The sequence below is a fragment of the Dasypus novemcinctus genome, chromosome 20 (assembly GCF_030445035.2).
Source record: "Dasypus novemcinctus isolate mDasNov1 chromosome 20, mDasNov1.1.hap2, whole genome shotgun sequence".
Classification (NCBI taxonomy): domain Eukaryota; kingdom Metazoa; phylum Chordata; class Mammalia; order Cingulata; family Dasypodidae; genus Dasypus; species Dasypus novemcinctus.
The window spans coordinates 34,804,415-34,827,233 of record NC_080692.1 but is presented as its reverse complement, the minus strand read 5'-3'; the positions used below and the strand labels follow the sequence as shown (position 1 = coordinate 34,827,233).

Here is a 22,819-nt window from a genome sequence, read left to right as displayed (position 1 = left end):
TGCTCAACACACTTTTTTCTGGATGGTGATGGATGACCCCTTTCCCACGAGACCATGACTCCTGTTGGCAGGGACCAGACTCATCTTGTTTAGCACTAGATAGCCAGCACCTTGCACAGTGCTGGCCAAAGAGCAGGCACCAATGCAGAGTTGTTGAATGAACGGATAAACAAATGATCAAACAAATAAAAAGCTCAGTCCCTTTTATGCTCGGCGGCACGGATCTGTGACCCCGCTGGCTGTTGCTATGGGCGCAGCAATTTGGCACAGGGATTAAGGGCACGACCTTCAGGGTCAGACACCCTGGGCTGAGTACCAGTACTACCATTCAGCAGCTGTGGGACTTCGGGGAAGGTCCTTAACCTTACTAAGTCTCCACTTCCTCATCCGTAAAAGGGGACAATACTAGCCTACCTCACAGGATTGCATGGAGGGATATACTGCCTATGCTCTGTATGTGGTATATGTTATGTGCTTACAACAGTGCGTAGCACGTAGGAAGCACCATATGCCAGCCATGTGTTATTTCAACAATCTGTGGCCCAGGCAGGCTGGTGCACATTGTGTCCAAACCTAGGGCCTTAGTATTATGAGGCCTGACACGCAGCAAATGTGAGATAACAAATGACTAAAAACACCTCTAAGTCTAAAAGTGGATGGGCAACTTTGACTTCCAAGACTAATGAGTCATAGGCCAGAAAAAAATGTAACCGAGGCTCGATCACATAAAAAACAACTTCGGGGCTGGAGGTTCTCATAACAGACCTCTGCCTAGACTGCCCGTCCCCACGGCACAGGCCTCAGGAGGGTGTTTCTCAGAACGTCGGAGAGGCACACAGTTTGGAATTCTCTAAAACTTAGCTATAAGTTCATTCCAGGGTCTAAATAATGAAAAAGTAGATACTAGGGCCTCCTCAGCCTCAAGCTAGAGTTCTTGTATCAGTTTACAGACCGCAGTTCCAACCCACGTTAGCGGAGGCTGCAGGATGAACCCAAAGCCCTGTGTACCTTTGCTGAAAATGGAACTCTTTTCTTTTTCAGCTGACTTGTTTAACAGCCAGGGTCGCAGGAAACAGCCCATTCCAACTGAGATAAGCTGTGGAAGCTCATTAGGGACGCCCATTTTGATCTACATAAATTAAAGCCATGGCTGCCCAGAGGGTGGAGGTGAGCTACAGCTTCTGGCCAGGTGTAGCTGCCCCTGTGGCATGTGTTGGTTCCAGCACCTTGCAGCCTCCATCTGTTGAGACCCCTTGCTCACCGTCAACTCTAGTCCTCATAACTACTGTAAGCGGGACGGACTAGCAGGGCAGAGGGGAAGACAGGCATATGAGCTATGCGTGACCCAGGACCGGGAGACTGGGGTCTCTCCACCCCACTGATACCTTATTCTAAGTGTGCCAACCTACTCCATCTCTTTCCACTTGCTTCTCATTGTCTGTTTTATAATAAAATAGACCATGTGTTTCAAAGCAAAAAAAAAAAAAGAGTGAGCAAGAAGTTGTAGAAAGCTTAATAAACAGATTATTGGCAGGAAGCGGATTTGGCTCAACTGATAGAGTGGCCGCCTACCACATGGGAGGTCCAGGGTTCAACCTACCACATGGGAGGTCCAGGGTTCAAACCCAGGGCCTCCTGACCTATGTGGTGAGCTGGCCCGTGCGCAGTGCTGATGTGCGCAAGGAGAGCCCTGCTATGCAGGGGTGTCCCCCTGTGTAGGGGAGCCCCACATGCAAGGAGTGCCCCCTGTAAGGAGAGCCACCCTGTGCAAAAAAAGTGCAGCCTGCCCAGAAGTGGCGCTGCACACACGGAGAGCTGACACAGCAAGATGACGCGACAAAACGAGACATAGAATCCTGGTGCCACTGACAAAAATCCAAGTGGACACAGAAGAACACACAGTGAATGGACACAGAGAGCAGACAATTGGGGGGGGGAGATGGAGAGAAATAAATAAAATAAATGAATCTTTAAAAGAGAGAGAGATTATTGGCAAAGATGTGGTCAGGGTGTAGAGAAACTACAAGAGATAGTACATCCCCAGAACTGTTACCGCTCCTAGGCCCAAAAGGCAAGGGAAGGAAGCAATGACTGGAAGCCAGAAAAGGAACAGCAGGGAAGAGCCATGGTGAAGGCCGTAGCCATCCTGGCAGGGAGGTCAGAAGAAGTCCTCTATTCTATTCTATGAAATGAGCTTCAATTACATGCCGGGACTTTCTGGTAATGCCTTTCACGTAGGACAGTTCCACGGGGACTTCCATGCAGCCCCTGCTCGACAGTCCCCTTGGGAGATAATTCTGATGCCTTCCTTCTCTTAGCTGAGAGCCCCTCCAGTCAGTGAGCTTCTCTGGTAGCATCCTCTAAAAGACAAGTCTTTTACCTGTTGCACTCTCATTCCTGGAAGTCACAAAGGAGAGAAGCACATCACGAAGGCTATTTCCGTTCACATCAGCCAATTCCAATGGAGACAGGTCCCCACCTAATATACATATAAAAAAACAAAAAAGGTGCTCAGCAGGTTATCACAAACCAGTTCTCTGCCCCAGGTCAGAAAGGGAATGGATGCATAGGCTATCAGACCGCTATCCACTCCAGGTGGTGTTTATGTCTTTCCAGTTCTAAGACAAGGGGATAGACACACTTCTCCCCATTCCTTCCGCTAGAGCAATACAGCTAGAAGCCCTGGGCACTATGCATAAAGCAAGCCAAAGAAGACTTGAGAGACGAGGCAGATAAGCTAGGGACTGTGGGACCCCAGAAGTGACAGCATGAGGTTCCCTGGGTTTTCTTTTGGCCCTACATATCCTAGGCAGGGAGCTGGGGAAGCCAGCAACCCAGAAACACCAACAGGTGTGGATGAAAAAGACCCCAGGAAACCTGGCTCTCTCTAGCCAGAGCACCAGGAAGGGGGCAGCCTAGGAAAACCGAAAAGTTTTAGACAGTCACCCCTCTACTTCAGCCCGACGCAAAGAAAAGACTGCAGGCCCTCCCCAGCCCTGCAGCAAGGCTGGGGGAGCAGGGACTTCCACCCTCATTGTAACAAGGTGTCCCTCCTCCTCTGGCCAGGCGGGGAGCCAGGACTTCCGCCCCACCTGGCAGTAACAGGGGATGCCCTCACTTCCCCAGCCAGTGCAGTCTCAGAGAATGCCTGCCCAAGTTTGGCGAGAACTCACACAATGCTAGTGGGAGTGTAAATTGATACAAACATTTTGGAAAATAATGTAAAACAGACTACTAAGAGTGAACGTGAACATACCCTGGGACCCAGGAATTTCCCTCCTAGAGAAATTCTGATAGATTGCATCAGGAAACATGTACAAAAATAGTCTTAGCATCATTATTTTTTTTTAACTGGATGCCATCTAAATGTTCACCAACAGTAAAATGTATAAATAAATCATGGGATATTCATATTCTGGAATATTAGATAGTAGCAAAAATGAATAAATTTTGAATGATCTTCAAAAACATTTTAACAAAATACTGTTGAACAAAAAGAAATTACAGAAAACTATCTGATTAGATAAAACAGGCAAAAGTAAAGAATATATTGTTTAGGGTGATAAACAAGAATATATGTTCAAAATTAAAGAATATATCCTGTAAGGTGATAAAACCTAAAAAAAATAAAGGAAGGATCAATGCAAAATTCAGGCCAGTGCAAACCCCTGGTGTGCAGAGGGGGGTACAACCGGGGGAGGCACACAGGGGCCTTCAGAGGTCTTAACGACGTTCTCGTTTTTAAACCAGGCGGTGGATACACCATCATTTGCTACTAGTATTTACACTGTACGTAAATATTACAATTTCTCATTAAGAAAAAATCAAAAAAGAAGGGAGGAAGAGATACTCTACATGATAGAAACATATCATGAATTACATCCACCCAGTTTTGCCTTAAGAGAAACTGAAAACGAGAACATCAGAAGCTAGTTCAACTGGGATCGGAGAAGTGACGGAGTTATAGAAAACATTTCCAGAATGCAAGGAGGCACGGGGTCTGAGAACTGCCTAGTAATCCAGTTCAGAGAGGCAGGAGTCCTCCGCACTGTTGGTTTAGACGTAATCTCTGCCTGGGCCCAGAGCAAGGTGTTGGAAGAAACCTGCTGGAGGAGCGACAAGCAGCTGGGCCCGCCACCGCCCTAGGCACTGGGGGCAGGAGTGAAAGGGCAGCGGCCCTCTTCCACGGTAGGCCGGGCTTCTAGAAGGAGCAGTGCCCTGGGCTCTGCTCTGCTCTGGCCTGGGGCCCCGTGGATGCCCCTCCTGCAGTCCTGACGGCCCCTGGCAGCTCCGGCTCCGCCGCAGGAACCCAGCCAAGGCAGGCTGTGCCTCCTCGCGTGCAATAAAGACCACGGCCACCCAGACACGACACGGCCAGGAGTCCCAAGGTTTTGGACACGTGCCCCTCCATCGTTTTGTTTTCTAGCCACCTTCACACATACGGGGGGAGGAGCTCTAAGACACACATCCGTTTTTAAGACCCGGAGGAGAATTTCAATGCAATCCGACTGGGCCTGAAGCTTTCCCGGCCGCGGTGGGCAGTCCTCCCGCTCACCTCCCTGGGGGCCCAGGTGGCGGCTCCAGGTGCTGTGCAGGTCCCTTGGGGGGCAGGGGATCAGGAAGGCGCAGACCAGCACCAGGACCATGGAGACCCCCAGCGTGAGCAGGAAGACGGCCGTGCGCAGGTAGGAGGCCACGGAAGGCGCGGCCTTCTGCTCCAGGCCCCCGAGGGGCTCCGCAGAGTAGCCCTCGGGGGTGACCTCGGAGAGATGGGGCTTGGCGGCCCCCGCAGCCTCCGGGTCGGAGTCGGGCTCCGGGGCCTCCCCCAGGGGGCTCTTGCCGTTTTTGACCCCGCCGTTCTTCTGCTGCAGGTTGAGCACCAGGTCGTCCTCGCTCTCATCGCTGTCGGCCTGTGTGAGGGGGTCGTACTCCCCGAGGTCTGGGCTCTTCTTCCCTGAAAAGGCAGAGAGTCAGGGCAGCCGGGAAGGGCAGGGGCTCCCCAAACACTCCGCAACTGGAACGCCCGGGGGCACCCCCCTGGGGGGCACAGAACAGACAGATCTGGGTTTACGAGGAGTTTGGAGCTTGGTGGCTACTTGTAAAATAGATGCCAGCAGAGTGGGGAAGAATGGGGAAGGCGGGATTAGCGTTTTAGAAATACGCGCCTTCGTGAGTTTAAGGAAATGGAAAAAGACAGAAAAATCAGCAACTTTCAAAAGCTTGTGTAATTTTAAAAAATTAAAAATCTCCTCATTTGTTTGAATCTAATGAAAAAGACCATGGCTCTTGCATCAACTTTCCATATGCACATTTCCTTAGATTTGTGAATTCCTCATGTTTTCTGGCAAACTTTTAGAACAAGCCTTCCCAGTATGCTCACTACCTTTCACAGTCCAATATTTGTGACTTCCCAATTGTTTCTAGTAGATGTGGCTCAAGTGATAGAGTTTCTGCCTACCATATGGGAGGACCTGGGTTCGATCCCTGGGGCCTCCTGGTGAAAAAAAAGAAGAGAAAGCGTGCCCATGCAGCAAGCCAGTGCCCTCGCGCGTGCCCACGTGGTGAGCCAGTGCCCTGCGCAAGTGAGTCACACAGCAAGATGATGATGCAACAAAAGAGAAATAAGGGGAGAGTCAAGGTGAAGCGCAACAGAGACCAGGAACTGAGATGGCGCAATTGACGGGGAACCTCTCTCCCCCTCAGAGGTCTCCAGGATCCAATTCTGGTGAATCCTAGAGGAGAGAAAATGAGAAGAGAAGACAACACAGACAGCAAAAACAGCAGGGCAGGAAGAGGGGGGCAGGGGTAAATAAAATAAATCTTTAAAAAAAAAAGTAACTTGGAAAGTTAAGCATTAAATGTCATCTGGAGATGTTTTATCAAAAACAAACTTCTAAGAAATTTCCTGTGACTCTAATTCCCTTGCAGAGCCTCTTTCCATAACCAGTGTTTCCCTCTTAAAATGCTCTTCCGAGCATGTATTCTGGGAGGGTGGCAATCGAGCAGGCATGTAGAAGCACAGGGCTTGTCTTAAGCTGGCGTGCACAGCAGGCATCCTGCTTTTCCTAGGCTCTGCATTTAGAGAAGTGGCTGCCAGGTAAAAAGGAGAAGATGCTAAAGCACACTCCTCTCAAGTCACTCCTTGGGCCTTACTGCCAACAACTGAATGCTTTTTGCTTTAATTTCCTTCTGTAACTAAGTAAAATCCAAAATAATTTCTGTTTTGGGAAATTACCTGGCAAGCTGTTAGTAATAAAAACTCTATTGCTAAATCTTTTGTTTAGAGGAAATAAATATTAAAAAAAAAAAAAAAAAAAGCCTGCCAACTGAAAAGAGAAAAAGAATTCTTAATGCTAATCTCTGCCTCTGTGATGCGTTGCTGTGAGCTTGGTGATTTCATATGTTATATGTCTCAGTTTCTTCAACACATGAAAAGAAATAAAATTTTATGGAAAGAAAATGCAGGATATAAAATCTTCATGTAAAGTTTAGTGTGTGGTACAGAGAAAATCAATAAATGTTGAATTTTTAAAAATTAACATTCACAGAATTATTTTATAGCAAAGTATTTTGCAAAACAAAACAAAATAAACAAAAACAGAAGACACTGAGGAATACAACATTCTATTGACGAGAAAATTCCATTTACTTTCACTTTTAAAGCTATTCATTTCTATGCAATAAATATTGGATTTTATTTTTAAAGGTATAAATCACAAGAAAATAAACTTATTATTAGGACCTCAATTCAAAACAGTACTTCCAGGCTATACTACAGGGTCAGTACAGATTCCGGCTAATATCTTACAATGTATATAACTACTCTATGAACCAAATTATTTTATTAATTAGGGTACACCACTCCCCCACCTTCCTAGATAACTTTCTATATACAATAATTTGGAAACAGTACCATAGGTCATTATAATAATATTAACTCTGATACTTTTAAAGTGGTTTCTTTGGGGGAGCAGATGTAGCTCAGTGGTTGAGTGCCTGCTTTCCATATATGAGGTCCTGGGTTCAATCCCCAGTACCTCCTAAAAAAAAGGTGGGGGGGAGGGGGGTTCTTTGTTTAACTAAAAGAATATAAAGGGGAAAACATACATAGCATCCCCAAATCCTAAGAGTTGGAAAAGACTCTGAAGATCACACAATCCACACCTGCCCCTAATTCAAACATGCAACTCCTTACAAACATCCACCATGCAGTGACACAGAACATGGCTGAACAGCTCCAGTACTGGGGAATCCACTCCCTCCACTCTAGAAAACAGTTCCTTACACTGATTCAAGAATGGGCTTGTGGACCAAAGTCAGCATGTAAATGCATTACCTTTCCCCCAGCATGGGACATGACTCCCAGAGATGAGCCTCTCTGGTGCTGAGGGATTACTACCAATCACTACCTGGTGATACAACTACAAAGAGACCTTGAATAAAAGGGTCAACTCAGACCAGCAGAATATCTCAGCCTACATGTAGGATCACGTGTTAAAAACTGCTTTTTGACCTTGAATAAAAGGGGGAAATAGCAAAGACAAATGAGTTTATATGGTTAAGAGTCTTCAAAAAAGAGCCAGGAGGTCATTAGAGGGATCACGCTTATGCATGCCTCAGCAGGATCCCAGAAAAAGCCAAAGTAGATAGAACCCTAGGTACTGATTCTCCTGAAGGTGAAGGAGACCCACAGAGTATATGATCATGGCAGATGGGTTTCGAGTTCTGTGCCATGTCAGAGGGCCTTACTTTGGAATTTGTGCTACTGAATGTGATGGAGCTGGACTCAGATGTGACCTTTCTACACATGCTCTTCTGTCACTTTTCCTGAACCAGTGGTTGGTGCTAGGGATGGTGTATACTCAGGGGACTTGAATCTCTGGATTGCCCATGTGCCAGCTGGACCCTGAGCCTCAGCAGAATTGCAACTCCTACTCTCTGGTTCATTGGACTTACCCAGGTCAGCTAACAAGGAGGTGAAGATGGTCAACCACCACACCAGGAAATCAAGAGTGCCTACCACTGCAAGCAGGAGAAGCGCATCCATCAGCCGTGTGGGATCTAAGCTCTCTCTTGATCTAGAGGTGGAGTGGACATCGCCATCCCAGGGTTCACAGAATGGAGGAATAAAATATGGATTAGAGTAGACTTACTGATATTCTAATATAAAACTATTATGACTGGTAATAGAAGAAATTGTAGCATTGAGGTGGAGAAAGTGGCCACAGTAGTTACTGAGGGCAGGGACAGGGAAGAAGAGATGTGATGTGGGGGCATTTTTGGGACTTTGAGATGTCCTAAATGATATTGCAGGGTCAGATGCCGGACTTTATATATCCTGCCATAACCCACTGAATGTACTTGGGGAGAGTGTGAACTACAGGGTAAACTATTACCCATGTGGTGCAGCAGTGCTCAAAAATGTGTTTGCCGAGTGCAATGAGTGTGTCACAATGAAGAAGGAGGTTGTTAGTGTGGGAGGAGTGGGGTGGGGAGGTGGGGGGTATACGAGAACCTCTTATGTTTTTTAATGAACATTTTTTGGGATGTACATATCTTCAAAAAAATAAAATTTACAAGGGGAGTGGGTTATATGGGAAACTCATGTTTTTTAATGTAACATTCTTTTATGGTCTATTAACTTTAATAAAATAAAATAAAAAATAAAAGAATGGGCTTGTGGGCCTTTGCCAACTATCTGTCATAGTTTTAATTTCTGGAGCCCTTCTTCCATACATAAGACCTTTGAGTGCTGGAGATAGCAATGGTAGGAGAAGTTAAATGGTATTTAAAAGCTCAGGTCTCTACAGTCAGGGAAACAGAATCAAATCTTGACTCTGCTTCTTATTAACTCTGCAACTGCTGTTAAATTTCTCAACGTTATTAAGCCTCACTTTCCCTATTTATAAAATGGTCTAATAATTGTTCCCACTTCACAGGATAGTAACGAGGATTAAGTTAGAGAACGTATGCATGGGTCTTAGTGCTCTGGTTTATAGCAGCACTCGGTAAATTTTAGCTCCCATTAGTATCCTTATCATTATTATTGCTGGCATTCTGTCTCCCAACTGCCCCATCCAGTCTTCTCATCTCCAGATGAAATGTCCCCACCTCTTTGAAGAAGCATCGTTTCAGGTGTCCTTCCCATCCTGGTCACCCTTCTCTGAACACCAAGTGATATGTAAGTGCTTTCGCAAGTATGGTGCTGGGAACTGCGTACAAACCCCCAGGGCAGGGAGGGCCAAACTGGGTCGCCCTTATTCCAGAGAGCACATTACAACTCAAGTTACCTAAGATCTTGGTAACTTTCTCCGCAGTCTCATCACGCAACTTACTCACCTAAAATTCCCAAGCATTTTCTACACACATGCGTTGTAGTCTGTAATTGTACACCTGGATTTTTAGCATCAAGTGAAAAATTTACAACTGACACCCACTAAATTCAATCTTGCTAGTCAGTTTCCCATCAGCTTGAAACAGCACCTTTGTCAAGTGAAATCATTAATAAACTACTAGCTAACAAACAGTTTAAAGGAAATAAATTTTTATTATATCATATACTATCACAGGTAGAGAGAAAAAGAACTTGGCTGCACATGCTACAGATGTTGTAAAGCCTTTGATAAATCTATAAAAATAATTTTCAAGCATTCTTTGTAAAACAAAGCTGATACTAAATTGGTTCTTTTAAAGAGATTATATGCTTCTAGTTAACAATGGCAAAGGAAGGCATTTCAGTTCTCACTCTCTTCCCTAAAACTGGAGGGGGAGGGAGAAAAATAAAAATCACAAAAAATAGGAAACAGTTATATTCCCAAATCTCAATTTATGAAAAATTGTTGCCAAGTACAGCGAAACTTGTATCAAATTCAAGGAAGCACAGTAAGCATAGGCACCTACTTCTGCAGATCTCCAGCAATGAGTTTGCAGAATTGATGAAGATGATGATGATATGATGCTGACTGCAAGTTTAATATAAAAAAAGTTATTAACAATCCTTGCAGAATAAATGTAAAGATGGAACAAGAACTTGAAAAGGTACCTAGGGCTGAAGGACAGTATCCAGGGAGTTGGTGTTTAAAACAAGCCCAACTTGGCATTTAAAAGGCTCATCTCCATTTTCACAGATCAGGCAACAAAGGTGTATTTGGAACTGAGGGACAATACATTTCAATAACTGGCACAACCACCAAAAAAGGTAAATGCTAAGTAGCACTCTACGGCCCTGGGACAAACAGGCAGACCTCTTGCTGGCCAGGACAGATACCCCCACAAAGGATGTTGGCTGATGGGAAAGGGCTCAGAGTTCTTTTTTTTTTTTTTGTCTTTATTTATTTTTTTCATATTACATTAAAAAAATATGAGGTCCTCATATACCCCCCACCCCCTTCACCCCACTCCTCCCCCCATAACATCAATCTTGTCCATCATCATGAGACATTCATTGCATTTGGTGAATACATCTCTGAGCACCACTACACCTCATGGTCAATGGTCCACATCATAGCCCACACTCTCCCACATTCCACCCAGTGGGCCAAGGGAGGACATACAATGTCTGGTAACTGTCCCTGCAGCACCACCCAGGACAACTCCAAGTCCCGAAAATGCCCCCACATCTCATTTCTTCCTCCCACTCCCTACCCCCAGCAGCCACCATGGCCACTTTCTCCACACCAATGCCACATTTTCCTCAATTACTAATCACAATAGTTCATGAATAGAGTATCAGTAAGTCCACTCTAATCCATACTGTATTCCTCCCTCCTGTGGACCTTGGAATGGTTGTGTCCACTCCACATCTATATCAAGAGGGGTCTTAGATTCCACATGGATGCTGGATGCAATCCTCCTGCTTTCAGTTGTAGGCACTCTTAGCTCCCTGGTATGGTGGTTGACCTTCTTCAACTCCATGTTAGCTGAATGGGGTAAGTCCAATAAAGCAGAGTGTAGGAACTGAAGTCTGTTGAGGCTCAGGGCCTGGCTATCACATGGTCAGTCCAGAGATTCAGGTCCCCTGGGTATATATTAAACCCCAGCATCAACTACAGTTCCAGCAAAAGTAACAGGAGAGGCTTGTGGACAAAGATCACATCTGAGTCCAGCTCCATCACACAGAAACACAAACTCCAAAGTAGGGCCAACTGACATGGCACTGAACTCCATCTGACATGACCATAGAACCTGTGGGTCTCTGCAGCCCTCAGAAGAACCAATACCCAGGGTTGTATCTACTTTATCTGTCTCTGGGACTCTGCTCAGGTGTGCATAAGGGCGAGCCCTCTGATAACCTCCCGGCTCTTTTTGGAGACTCATAGCCATATAAACTCATTTGTCCTTTCCATTTCCCCTTTGATTCTGGTCAAAAAGCCTTCTTAACTCCTGGTATTATATGTAGATTGAGATATTCTGCTGGTCCAAGTTTTATTCAAGGTCATTTTCTAGTTACATCATCAGCTGGTACTTGGTAGTAATCCCTCGGCCCCAGGGAGGCTCATCCCTGGGAGTTATGTCCCACACTGGGGGGAAGGCAATGCATTTACATGCTGAGTTTGGCTTCGAGACTGGCCATATCTGAGCAACACGGAGGCTCTCAGGAAGTAACTCTTAGGCACCCTGCAGCTCTTGGCCTTGTTCTTATTTCAGGTGCACAGGCTCACAAGCATAGTCATTAGTATCAAGGGCTCATTGTTGGACCTTCCTTCTTTTTTGGTCTTTGCCATTGCACTTGGGGGATTGTTGCTGTTCCTTTACAGACTGTGATAGAGCTCCCCTAGCTAGAAACTCAGCACTCCCACGGTTGTTGTTTTTAATTGTATCCACTATGAAAATATCCAAACATTTTTATGTACCCTAGATATATGCTCCGGAGAACTCCCTGCCAACCATGTGTCCCCTGTCAATAACATCCCACACCAGTATTCCTCCCCTGCCATTGTTGAACCTCTCTGTGATCCAAAACTTCTTCAAAAGTGAAGCCCAATATATTGCCAGGTTCCATTAATAGTAAAATGGAATATAGTGATGAGTTTAAAGGTTAGATATAGAATACAAATTAATTTGGAAAAATTAAGGTAAAAATAAATTGGGGAATCAAAAAATTTAAAAATGCAAAAGCTTTGTTTTTGATGTTTTGCCTTCCATCACTGCAATAAGTGTTGCCCTGTATGCAAACTGGCAAGGCAACTACTTCCATCTTTTCCTCGGTGTCTACGTCCTATCTTTTTTTCTTTTTTCTAATTATTAAGCTTATCTTCACAAAAGTTTTAGATCACAGTAATTCATATATACAATATACAGTACTCTGCTGTGGAAAGGTTTTATGTCAGAGCTCATTTTAAATTCTAGCTTCCAACTGCCCCAGCTCACTTCCCTGGGCCCACCCAGTGTCTCATATGTCAGCCAGTAGCTGGCTGGAAAACAAGCCCTGTTTAACTATGGTTAATTCTCAGAAAGGAACCATCATTGGTTCACTAAATATTCAGGAAGTTCAATAAATATTCAGGAAAAAAGTTACAATGAAACACAGTAAATAAAATCAGGTAAAGAATAAATCCTGGATAAATCATAAAAAGAAATGGAAGAAATAATGAATACTTTCCCATGGAATCCAAGAAATTAAAGAAAATGTCTTCTCTGAAATAAGTGCTCATTGAAAAGATACAATATTTCTAAGAGAAAATGATTATTCAATAGAAAAGATGAAAAATAAATAAGCACCCTCAGGAAAATAATGAAAGAAAATAATGAAAAAAATTACAGAAAATAAGTCTTTATTTCCATCAGCAAAAAGGAGAACAGACACTTTTGAAAACAGAGTCAGAATGGCAAGGCTGGAAAAAAATCAAACAAACCGAAATGGAAATCATAATAATTACCAGCAGTTACCAAGTACTTACACGCTTCCAAGCCTTTTTAATGTCTTATCTCAGTAAATCTTTGTAGCTCTTTTCGGTAGATCCATACTTGTTTCCATTTTAAAGATGAAGAAACTGAGGCATGGAAGTTTAAGTAGCTGGAGCATAGTTAAACAGCACATGATAGTGCAAGGATTCAAAGCCAGGGAGGCTGGCGTCAATGCTGGTTCTCTTTTTGACTACCTATGTGTCTCCCATGGAGAAGAACAAGGGTTTTAAAAGGGCTAGAAAGTAAGTGATGGATATAGAGAATAATGGTGATCCAATACATGCATAACTGAAGAAAAGAAAGAAGTAAAGAAGAGAACAAAGACAATGAACCAAAAACAATATTAGAATACCAAAAAAAAAAAAAAAAAGGTTCCTGCAATGAAGCAAGACCCAAAACTACAGAATTATAGAATACACTGATTTCCAAGAAAAACTGATACAAAATCATCAATATCGATGCATATCCCACTAAAAGCACTGGAGTACAAGAACAAAGAAAGAACCATATGAGTAGCCAGGAGAGAGCAAAAACAATCAAGTCAGTCACTAAAGACAGGAATTAAAACCAGGCAGACTTCTCCAGGATATACACAGTAGTAAAAGATAGTGGAGTAATATCTACAATGCCCTTTTGAGAAAGAACACAGGGTGCAAATTCTAAGCTTTCTGACCCAACCATGATTATCTTTGAAGTATAAGGCTATTATACCCTTGAGATTTTCTTTAAAAGATTGGAAAAAAAAAAAAAAAAGATCATAAATGATTAGGGCCAGTTATTGACCAAACTCTTGGAAAGGACATTTACTTTTACAAAATTAATATATACTTTTCAGATAGTACAAAGACAAATCTCAGCTTAATCACAACAGACTGCAAGTTTTGATTAGGGAATTCCTAAATAAATTTACTTCTAGCTACTCACAGAAATACAACGAGAGTGAAGTATATAAAGTACACAGACATGCCTAAAGTCAGACTCAAGCTAAATAAAGAGCTAGATAACAAATCCATGCTTTATAACTCAGGGTACTTCAGCATTCTCTGCTGTTTTCTGCTACCACCCAGATTTTCAATCACTCAAATATTTTCATTTATATTTTCAAAATATAAATGAGCTTTCCATTAGTATTGCTTATTCTTAGGAAGGCTGAGGATACTGGTTAAATAGCATTCCTAACTATAGTTAGTAATATTTTAAAGATGCTCTTTCAAAGTTTGTAATAAATGTTTCACAACAATGCAAGGTATTGATAGTGGGGTGATACAGGGGAGCCCTGTATGATGATATGCATGTTTTTTTGTAGGTTCACAACTTTTACTATACACTATTGTTTATGTATGTTCACGTATGAATGATATACTTCAATAAAAAAAAATTTTAATGAAAAAAAAAAACAGCATTCCCAAAATGGTACAGAGGAAAACATAAATAGGAAAGAAAGAGTTGTACCATCCCCAAATGTTTTCAGGAAAAATACTTTCCTAAAACATATACTATACTATACTCTCTAATAAAACTAAAGTAAATAATTCATATCATGGATTAGTTTATCCAGGGGCACATATTCATTCTAATTTACATGTAATAAACCATTGTAATAATATTATGCTTTGATATTCCCTTCAGTGTTTGAACTTCAAACTTTAAAATGGCCTTTAAAAAAAAAATAGATACTTACGAGATAAGCTGTCCTACAAGCTTTATGGATGTCACATTGTCCTTCTGTTACTGATTAGCCTCATTCTATGCCTGTGTGCCAAACATCTTTCTACGCTGCGCTTAGTGAAAGGGTACGAGATAGTAAAATACATTCCCAGCGACTGCTCTTCCATCATGAAGTTGCTGAGATCTGGCCTTGGCTCACTATTACATTAGTCCACTATTACGTTCAGGTATCACATTCTTAGATGATCACAGTGCTGCTGCTAATAATAATAATAGTAATACTTATTAACTATTAACATGTGTCAGAGGTTAATAAACCTTTGAAATACATCCATTTCTTTTAATATTCCAAATAACCCTACAAGGTAAATGAGTAATGGTGGTGTGTGTGGCATGTGGTAAATATCCCATAATAATATTATTATTACAAATGAGTAAAGTAAAATCTAAAGAGATTAAGAAATAATCAGAAAGCTGGCGGTCCTCCCAGGCCCGTCTCACGCTCTTAGCCAACACTCTCTCCTGCCTCCCTACGCATAAAAACAGCGAGGAAGTTAACTAAGGTAACATGACACGTAGCCCAAACAGGCCGGCAGCAACACAGCCTCAATTACAGGGTATCCAAGAAAAGCTTTAAGAAAACAGCTTCTACCTAATATAAAAGCCAAAAAGTGTGTTTGCAGGGAGAGGAGAAAGGGAGAGGCAAGAAAAAGCATGAGGGGGTGGGGGGAACCCAGCATTACATAAAAGAGCATCTGGCTATTATATCCGGGGCTTAAAAGTATCAAGACACACCTGAGTGCTCAGGGACAAGCCGCCCTCCAAACACAGGCCCAGGAAGACATTGGAATGCTTTATCCCCGTCAGCTGACCAAGCTACTGTAACTAAATATTCCAAGGAGTAATAAGTACCGCAGCCACGGACGTGCGGATGCAAAAGAGCTCAAGAGCTTCTAAAGCAAGATGTTCTTGCATTTTCATCCTCACAGAATAACAATTACCTATGCTGAAATAAAACAAGGAACTGAAAAGAAAAAAGGAAGTTAAATATGCCTCACATCCCATTAATCCCTTGTGGAGCACAAAGTATGCATAAGATAACTCTCTTCAAAGTTAATAAATTTTGCAGATAAAGGAACATGTCCCTGATTCAATTCCAATGTTACGTATGCATTTCCCGATAGATATTATCAGCATTTCCTCCAGTGAGCCCATGATCTATCTGAGGTCATGAAGTCTGGGGACAGATACGCAATTTCATATCCAACCCAGTGTCACCCAATGCACAAGGCTTGCTTCAATGTATCAGATTGAAAACTCCCTCGAAATATGGGCCCTGGATTCCCGCTCAGCCTCTGCATCCAGCAGACAGCCACCTAACCCTTCCAACGACGTAGTGAAAGCAACTGCTTTTCCCACCAACATATGTTCAGAGTTCAATGTTTAAAATTTGTTTGGGTAGGATAAACAGTGTAATTCTATTAAAATAGAGGTTTCCAGTAGCACAGTCCCTTCTGTAGTTTTAGAGAAAAAAGAAAGAGAAGAAAAAAAAAAAACAACTTAAGCTGCTGCCCAAAGTCCTGAATTAGCTCTGGGAGTTGTCATCACCACACGTGCCTCCTTAAAGGAAAGTCCATAAATTATCTGCAACGCGCAGGTGCCAAATCACTTCCCCGGGAAATCCTTAGCCTGGACAGACGGCAGCTGACCAAATGAAACTAAAAGTCCAGGATCTAGAGTCAAAAAGACACGTGGAATGCAAGAGCAGGCTTTGTCCACACTGCTTGTGTCGCCAGGGTCCAGTCAATCGGCCAGAGGACTCTCATTTGGCTCTTCGATAAAACAGGACGAGAAATACCTGTTCCACCTTCCCCTCGGCTGCGTCACTGTTACCATTAAAGGGAGAAGGTGCTTCACGGGGGGTCACTAAGCCCCCCTGCGGCCCCTGCCCCCTGCCCGGGTCCAACCTGGCTGCAGGCGCCGGCGCCCACCCCCAGGCCGGCGCCTCGTCCGCGGGGCTGGGAAGGATGCTCGGCGCACCCGCCCTCCGCTCGGGACGCGGCCACACGCGCCGACATCCGCCGGGGTCCCGCCGGCCGAAGCCGCCCGCCCCGCGCTCCTCCAACGGCTTCGCTCCCAGAGCCCCGCCTCCCTGTCCCCGGGGGCCCAGCGGGGACGCGGTGGTCGCGAGCCGGCGACCCCTTACCCGGGAGCTTGAGCGCCCTGGACAGCACGGTCGCCATGGCGGAGGCCCCAGTGCGCGTGCGCGTGCGCGCCGCCACCTGCCGGGAAGTGTAGTTCCGGGCGCGGCGCTCGGGGCCGGGCTGGGGGCGGCCGGGGCAGGGCGGTTCTGCCACCCCCTCCCTCGGCAAGCTACCTGGCTAACCTCGACCCCGCTTTCCTCCTCAGGAAAATGGGGGAAATTCTAAGTGCCCCGTAGGCTTGCCGTGGGAATGGAATGAAACGACGGGTCCTGGGGAGGCGCGGGTGTTGGGGCGCCGGGCCCCGGGGACCTGGGGCCTCCCCTGCTGTCTGGGTCGTCCTGGGCAAGTCACTGGGTACGTCTGAGCTTCAGCATTAATTCGTAAGTGGGGACAGTCCTACTTAGTTCACAGGCTTGCTGTGACACAAATTATTTAATTGTTCAAAACACATAGCTCACAGAAGGCCCCTCATAAATATGTTTCTTTCCTATTTCTTAGGTAAAGGTTGACCTTTCCCGACGCTCTAATCTTCATTTCTTGTTACCCTTTCTTTCCGGGACTCAGCCTCGCAGCTTCTAGCCTGAAGCATCTCATGTGCTTCTGCCCCCATTTGTCAAGAGATCAGCATTTTAGTAGGGAGGGAAGCTAAGGATGTTATATTATCTAGGAACCGGAATGACTTAGGGACCTTCTAGTCCCACTCTCCTTGTTTCATTGAAGAGAAATCTGAAATCCAAAAAAAGTGAAGTGACTTCTTAGTGTCAGAAAAAAATCTCCATGATACTTCTTACTTCCCAGGCAGCTTCATTCCCAGAGAAAACTAGATAGGACTATTGTGTGGGTGTAATCTATGAGGCGCTTCGCAGCCCTTTCCCAATGAAAAAAATGTCACCGACTCTAAGAGCAGAGACTCAGGAGCTGGACTGCCTGAGTTGAAATCCCAGCTCCGCCACTTCCCAGCTGTGAGAACTTGGACCAGTTGTTTAATCTCTAATCACCTCAATTTCCTCTTGCCCAGATGGGGATAAAATAGTTCCTTTTCCATAGAATTGTTATCAAGATTAAACAAATTTATATATATGCAAAGCCCTTCGAACAGTGCCTGGCATATAGTAAGTGCTTTATAAGTGCTAGCTCTTCCTTTAATTGATTTTTTTTTTGAAGATTTATTTATTTATTCCTACCACCACCCCCCTTGTTGTTTTGCACTCGCTGTCTGCTGTCTGTGTCCATTCACTGTGTGTTCTGTGTCTGCTTGACTTCTCTTTAGGTGGCACACAGGAACAGATCCTGGGACCTTCTGGAGTAGAGGAGAGGTGCTCAATCTCTTGTGCCACCTCAGCCCTGGTCTGCAGCATCTCATTGTCTCTCCTCTGTGTCTCTTTTCATTGGGTCATTTTGCTGCACCAGCTCTCTGTGCAGGCCAGCACTCTGCATGGACCAGCTCTCCATGTGGGCCAGCTCACCATGCAGGCCAGTTTATCTTCACCAGGAGGCCCCAGGAATTGAACCCTGGACCTCCTATATGGTAAAGAGGAGCCTAATCACTTGAGCCACATCCACTTCCCAATTAATATTTTAATATATTAAAAAAAATAAAAACATATTTTACATCTCTGTAGGTCAGGCAAGAAGACCCAACACTGCAAGTCACAATAAACCAACAGTAACTTGCCTGGTATCAGAGTAACTAATTGGAACACATTCTTGAGATATGAAGCCTGAGAAAAATAACCTTTAAGTATGAGCTGAATACAGGAAATATCAGCGTTAATTGTAAAGCACAGGAACTTGAATTTCTAGGAGAGCTGCAAGTGGACTGGAAGAGATAGGTTACAAAGGGTAGGAGGAAGAGAGAAACTGTCCTTGGAGAGAGTATCTTTAGTGATAAAGTATATTCCAAGAGTGTCTCTCCCTATATGATCAAAGTAAAATAAAATTGCACATTTTAAAGTTTGATTGAAAACTTTGCTTAACACTGTAAGGTCACCCAACTGCATTATGTGTGTGTAGATAAGCGTGAGTGTATACACAGCCAGTAGCTGTGACATCTCCAGCCCCTCAGATGTCTATGCCTAATCTTCATGGCTTTTCCACTCTCCTCATAATCTCCCCAGCTTTGCTTGAATGATTTCCAGGGGAAGCAAATGCTGAGCAAATCCCTCCCTGGCTTCCTGGCTTCCCTCTGCCTTGTCTTGCTTGAATCTCTGGAGCCTTGCTCCCATCCCACCACATTTTTTTTCCACTTTAAGAGGAAATACAGTTTAAAGCAGTGTTTCTCAATTTAATGAACTTTTCTTTCAATTAAAAAAAAAATTCAAAATGGAATCCAAATGAATCAAGATCCTTGTTGGAAGTGGATGTGACTCAACCAGTCCGGCACCTGCCTACCATGTGGGAGGTCCCAGGTTCAGTCCTGATGCCTCCTAAAGAAGACAAGCAGACATCCACACCCGCCACAAGGAGAGCTGGAAGCTGGCACCACAGCAGCCTGCAGGAAGCGCGTGTGGCTTAGCCTGCTGGCATTCCTCTGTCATGTGAGGGGTCCCAGGTTCGGTTCCCAGGGGCTCCTGGAGAAGACAGCAAACAATGAGCAGACAGACAAAGAGAACCCTTTCAAGGAGGGCAGATACATTTTAAAAAATAAATAAATCTTTTTAAAAAGATCCTTGCCTTTTTACATAGAGAAAACCTGTGCATACCTCTGAAGTTACCTGGCAGTATGTGGGTGTCTTCACTGCCGAAACACCCACTGATGTCACTGTGGAAAATGTAAATGTCCAATGGTCCCTAACTTCCCAATTTGTCCCCCTTTGAAGTAAAACAAAGTCAGTGGGGAATGAAAACCATCGACAGCCTTAACCCACCTGACTGCTATGCCTGCTATAAAGAGAAGAAATTATTTATCCAAAAGTTACAATTGAAACCAGAAGAGCACCTTCTATTTCTCCTAGTCTTGACCTGGACTGGGAGTATCCCCCAACCTTCCCAGTCCCAATACCTGATAGAGGGAACCCATATGTGCTGGTTCTTTCTATCTTTGTGACAGCCCAAGAAATGCTTGAAATCTCCAAGTGTCCTACAGCTGCTCATGGCCAAATCTGGTCATCTCATACGCATCATCCCCTGGGCATGGTGGCGGCCAGTGCTGGTACCGGACCTCCTTCCACGTTTCTCCACTTCCTCCTAGAACTGGTACCACTGTGCCCACTGGAAGAGGCCACCCCTCCGCCTTGGTATCACTGGGACTGCCAGTCCCTATGGTCACCCCTGTCTCCTTTTCAAAGCTGCTACTGAGAGGCTGCTGTGCTGCCAGCAGTGGAGCAGGAGACAAGTCTCTGGAGAGAAGAGGCAGCGGCCCGCAAGGCCTGGCTGGAATTCCAGCAGGCGGGACACTGGCAAGCAGCGGGTGGGCCGGTGGCCCTCTCCGCCCTTCCTCATCCTCTCGCCAGTGCCCTTGAGTGCGCTCCGTTTTTGCGCTGATGGGCATTTCTTGTTTGTGAGCGCACCAAGGAGGTCCAGTGGTGGGCAACGCTGACTCCCGAGGGTCTCCAGTAGCATAAAAGGGTCTGGGACTGCGGGCGCCTCTGGAAGATGTGTAGGAAGAAGAGGGAGAGAGATGAGAATCAGAGTGTAGGAGGTGTCCTGAGCGACTCGGAGGGGGATTTGGGCACAGTACTTGCCTCAAGTCATTTCTAAGTGGGAAGGAAGTGCCCCCACCTCCCCCCGTGTATTCCTTACTGTTTTTCTCAATTATTGATTTTCTCTGAAACAAAGACAAGGAATCTTTAGATTTTGAGTACTGCAATGAGCTGAACTTTTATACCTTTAATGCGAACCTTTTGTGAATGATTAAAACATTCACCACTGGAAAAAAAAAATGCTACTGATATTAACATCTGGTGGTATTAACATATATTAGTTGTTTCAAAGAAAAATGAAAAATGGTCTTATACATGCAATTTTACCTATATTCATATTTCACATGCCATATTACTGTGCTATACATTCCCATGTTACATTTTTTAGCTTTCCTTTTAGCAATATGCATGACCTTAGACTTTCCCTTTCAACCACTGTCATACCCATATAATAGTACCGCTAATTACAAACATTATGTTGTGCTTTCACCTTTTCTATTCATTTGTATTTCATTTGGTTTTTTGTCTGTTTTTGGGGGGGGTTATTATTATTATTATTGGAATAATGAAAATATTCTAAGGATGATCGAAGTGATGAATGCACAACTATTATACCAAATATCATTGATTGTACACTTTGGATGAATTGTATGCTTTATTAATATGTAGCAATAAAATTGATTTGTTTAAAAAAAGAAAAACGCTTCTGCTTTCCGTGTCTCCCTCCAGTCAGTGCCACCTCATATTTTAGTGCTGTGCAGGGCAATGGCAAATAGGGGGGCTGCCTCTCTTCTTTTTATGTTACGCTTTATTAGAAAGACATCAACACTATGTTGTAGCAGAGAAAAGTTGGGTGTCCGCGGTATTGAAGGGCAGGACATGAGAAGCTGAGAAGGAAGATTTATTAACAGCCAGCCAGGCTCGGCAGACTCCTGTCCTAATAAAAAAAAATGAGCCCTGAATACGATTTTTGGGTTCCTTTTATACAGAGGATGTAGGAGTGGGGAGTCAAATGGTGCTTATATGCAAAAGGACCTTTTTTTGTTTGTTTCTTAGAGTTTCAAGTGTTTTATCTGAGGACCAGATATGTCTTGCATTAACACATATCCCCCACATTCCAGGCAAGCTTGAATTAGCACATATAGTTTGCACCCTCCCTGAATATCCAAAGCCTATAGAGCTTATACCTCTCAGTTGGCTTTCCGGAAACCAGGCATACTTGGATATAGAATAAGTTTGAATCTATGCACAGGCCATATTACTATGCTGCTTATTATTCAAGGCCACATCAAGTGTTTTTATGAAACAGGGCTTTTCATTTTCACTTGGTCAATCAATCAGGGCAGGCTATTCACAAACAACCTTAAAATTCCAGAGGCTCAGCAGAAGTTCGTTTTTGCTTATGTCACAGGGTGGGGCAGGGGTAGGCAGTATTGGTACCCTCTTCCTCCCAGCCTCCTGCCATCCAGCGCTTCTTACTTCCTCAGGGCCCTGGAATCTTCCATGGGGTCATTTGCATCCGGGATCATGCAGCAAGAGGGCCAGGCCTGGAGGAGGTGTAGGCGATTTCTGCCCACATTTATTTGGCCAGAACTCAGGCACAGAAGTTGTGTGCCAGGCAACTGTGGACGCAGCAAGAAAAGGAAACAAGTCTGATGAGCACTTAGCCAATCTCTGCTACACGGGTCAACCCACCTCTTTACAGGCTACACTCTTGAGCCCTCACTGCGGGGGAGGGTGGTCATACACTGCTCCACTTAGAACTGCCTTTCTCCTCTAGCCACCAACGCTTCATTCCTAAACTGAGTCCTGACTCAGGGACTTTCCATTGTCCTTAAGGTGATTCCCTCCAGGAGGCGCCCCTTCCCCTGCAGGTAGATCATGCAGGCATTCCCATCTGAACTGCACAGGTGGAGCCATCTCAGGCTCAGAGCAGCACCCTCTGCTCCACTGGTGCCAAAGGGAGAAGCAAAAAGCATAAGTAATTTTCACAAGACTTGCATGCTACTTTATTAGAATTGTAGTTGGTGCTGGGGTTTAAGATATATTTAGGGGATTTAAATCTCTGGACTGATAATATGACACCCAGGCCCAGAGCCTCAACAGACTTCAGCTCCTACACTTTGATTTATTGGACTTACCCCACTCAGCTAACATGGAGTTGAAGAACGTCAACCACCACACCATGGAGCCTAGAGTGTCTACAACTGAAAGCAGGAGGATTGCATCCAATATCCATGTGGAATCTAAGCCCCCACTTGACATAGATGTGCAATGGACACAACCAAACCAATGTCCACAGAGAAAATGTGGAATAGGTGTGGGAAGGGTAGCCATGGTGGCTGCTGGGTTTGGGGAATGGGAGGAAGGGATGAGATGTGGAGGCATTTTCAGGACGTG

At 44.5% G+C, this 22,819-nt stretch overlaps 1 protein-coding gene across 1 annotated transcript in view; it reads right to left on the bottom strand.

Annotated features, from left to right (window-relative positions):
* The window catches only part of FAM234B (family with sequence similarity 234 member B), a 34,879-nt gene extending 17,752 nt beyond the window's left edge, over positions 1–17,127 (bottom strand). The window contains exons 1-3 of the mRNA XM_058282820.2: positions 16,781–17,127; positions 4,556–4,954; positions 2,381–2,479 (exon numbers count right to left, since the gene is read on the bottom strand). Coding sequence (XP_058138803.1) covers positions 2,381–2,479; positions 4,556–4,954; positions 16,781–16,817 — 535 coding nt within the window. The 5' untranslated portion in view covers positions 16,818–17,127. The remainder of the gene's footprint in view (positions 1–2,380; positions 2,480–4,555; positions 4,955–16,780) is intronic.
* Between the last annotated feature and the right edge of the window lie 5,692 nt (positions 17,128–22,819).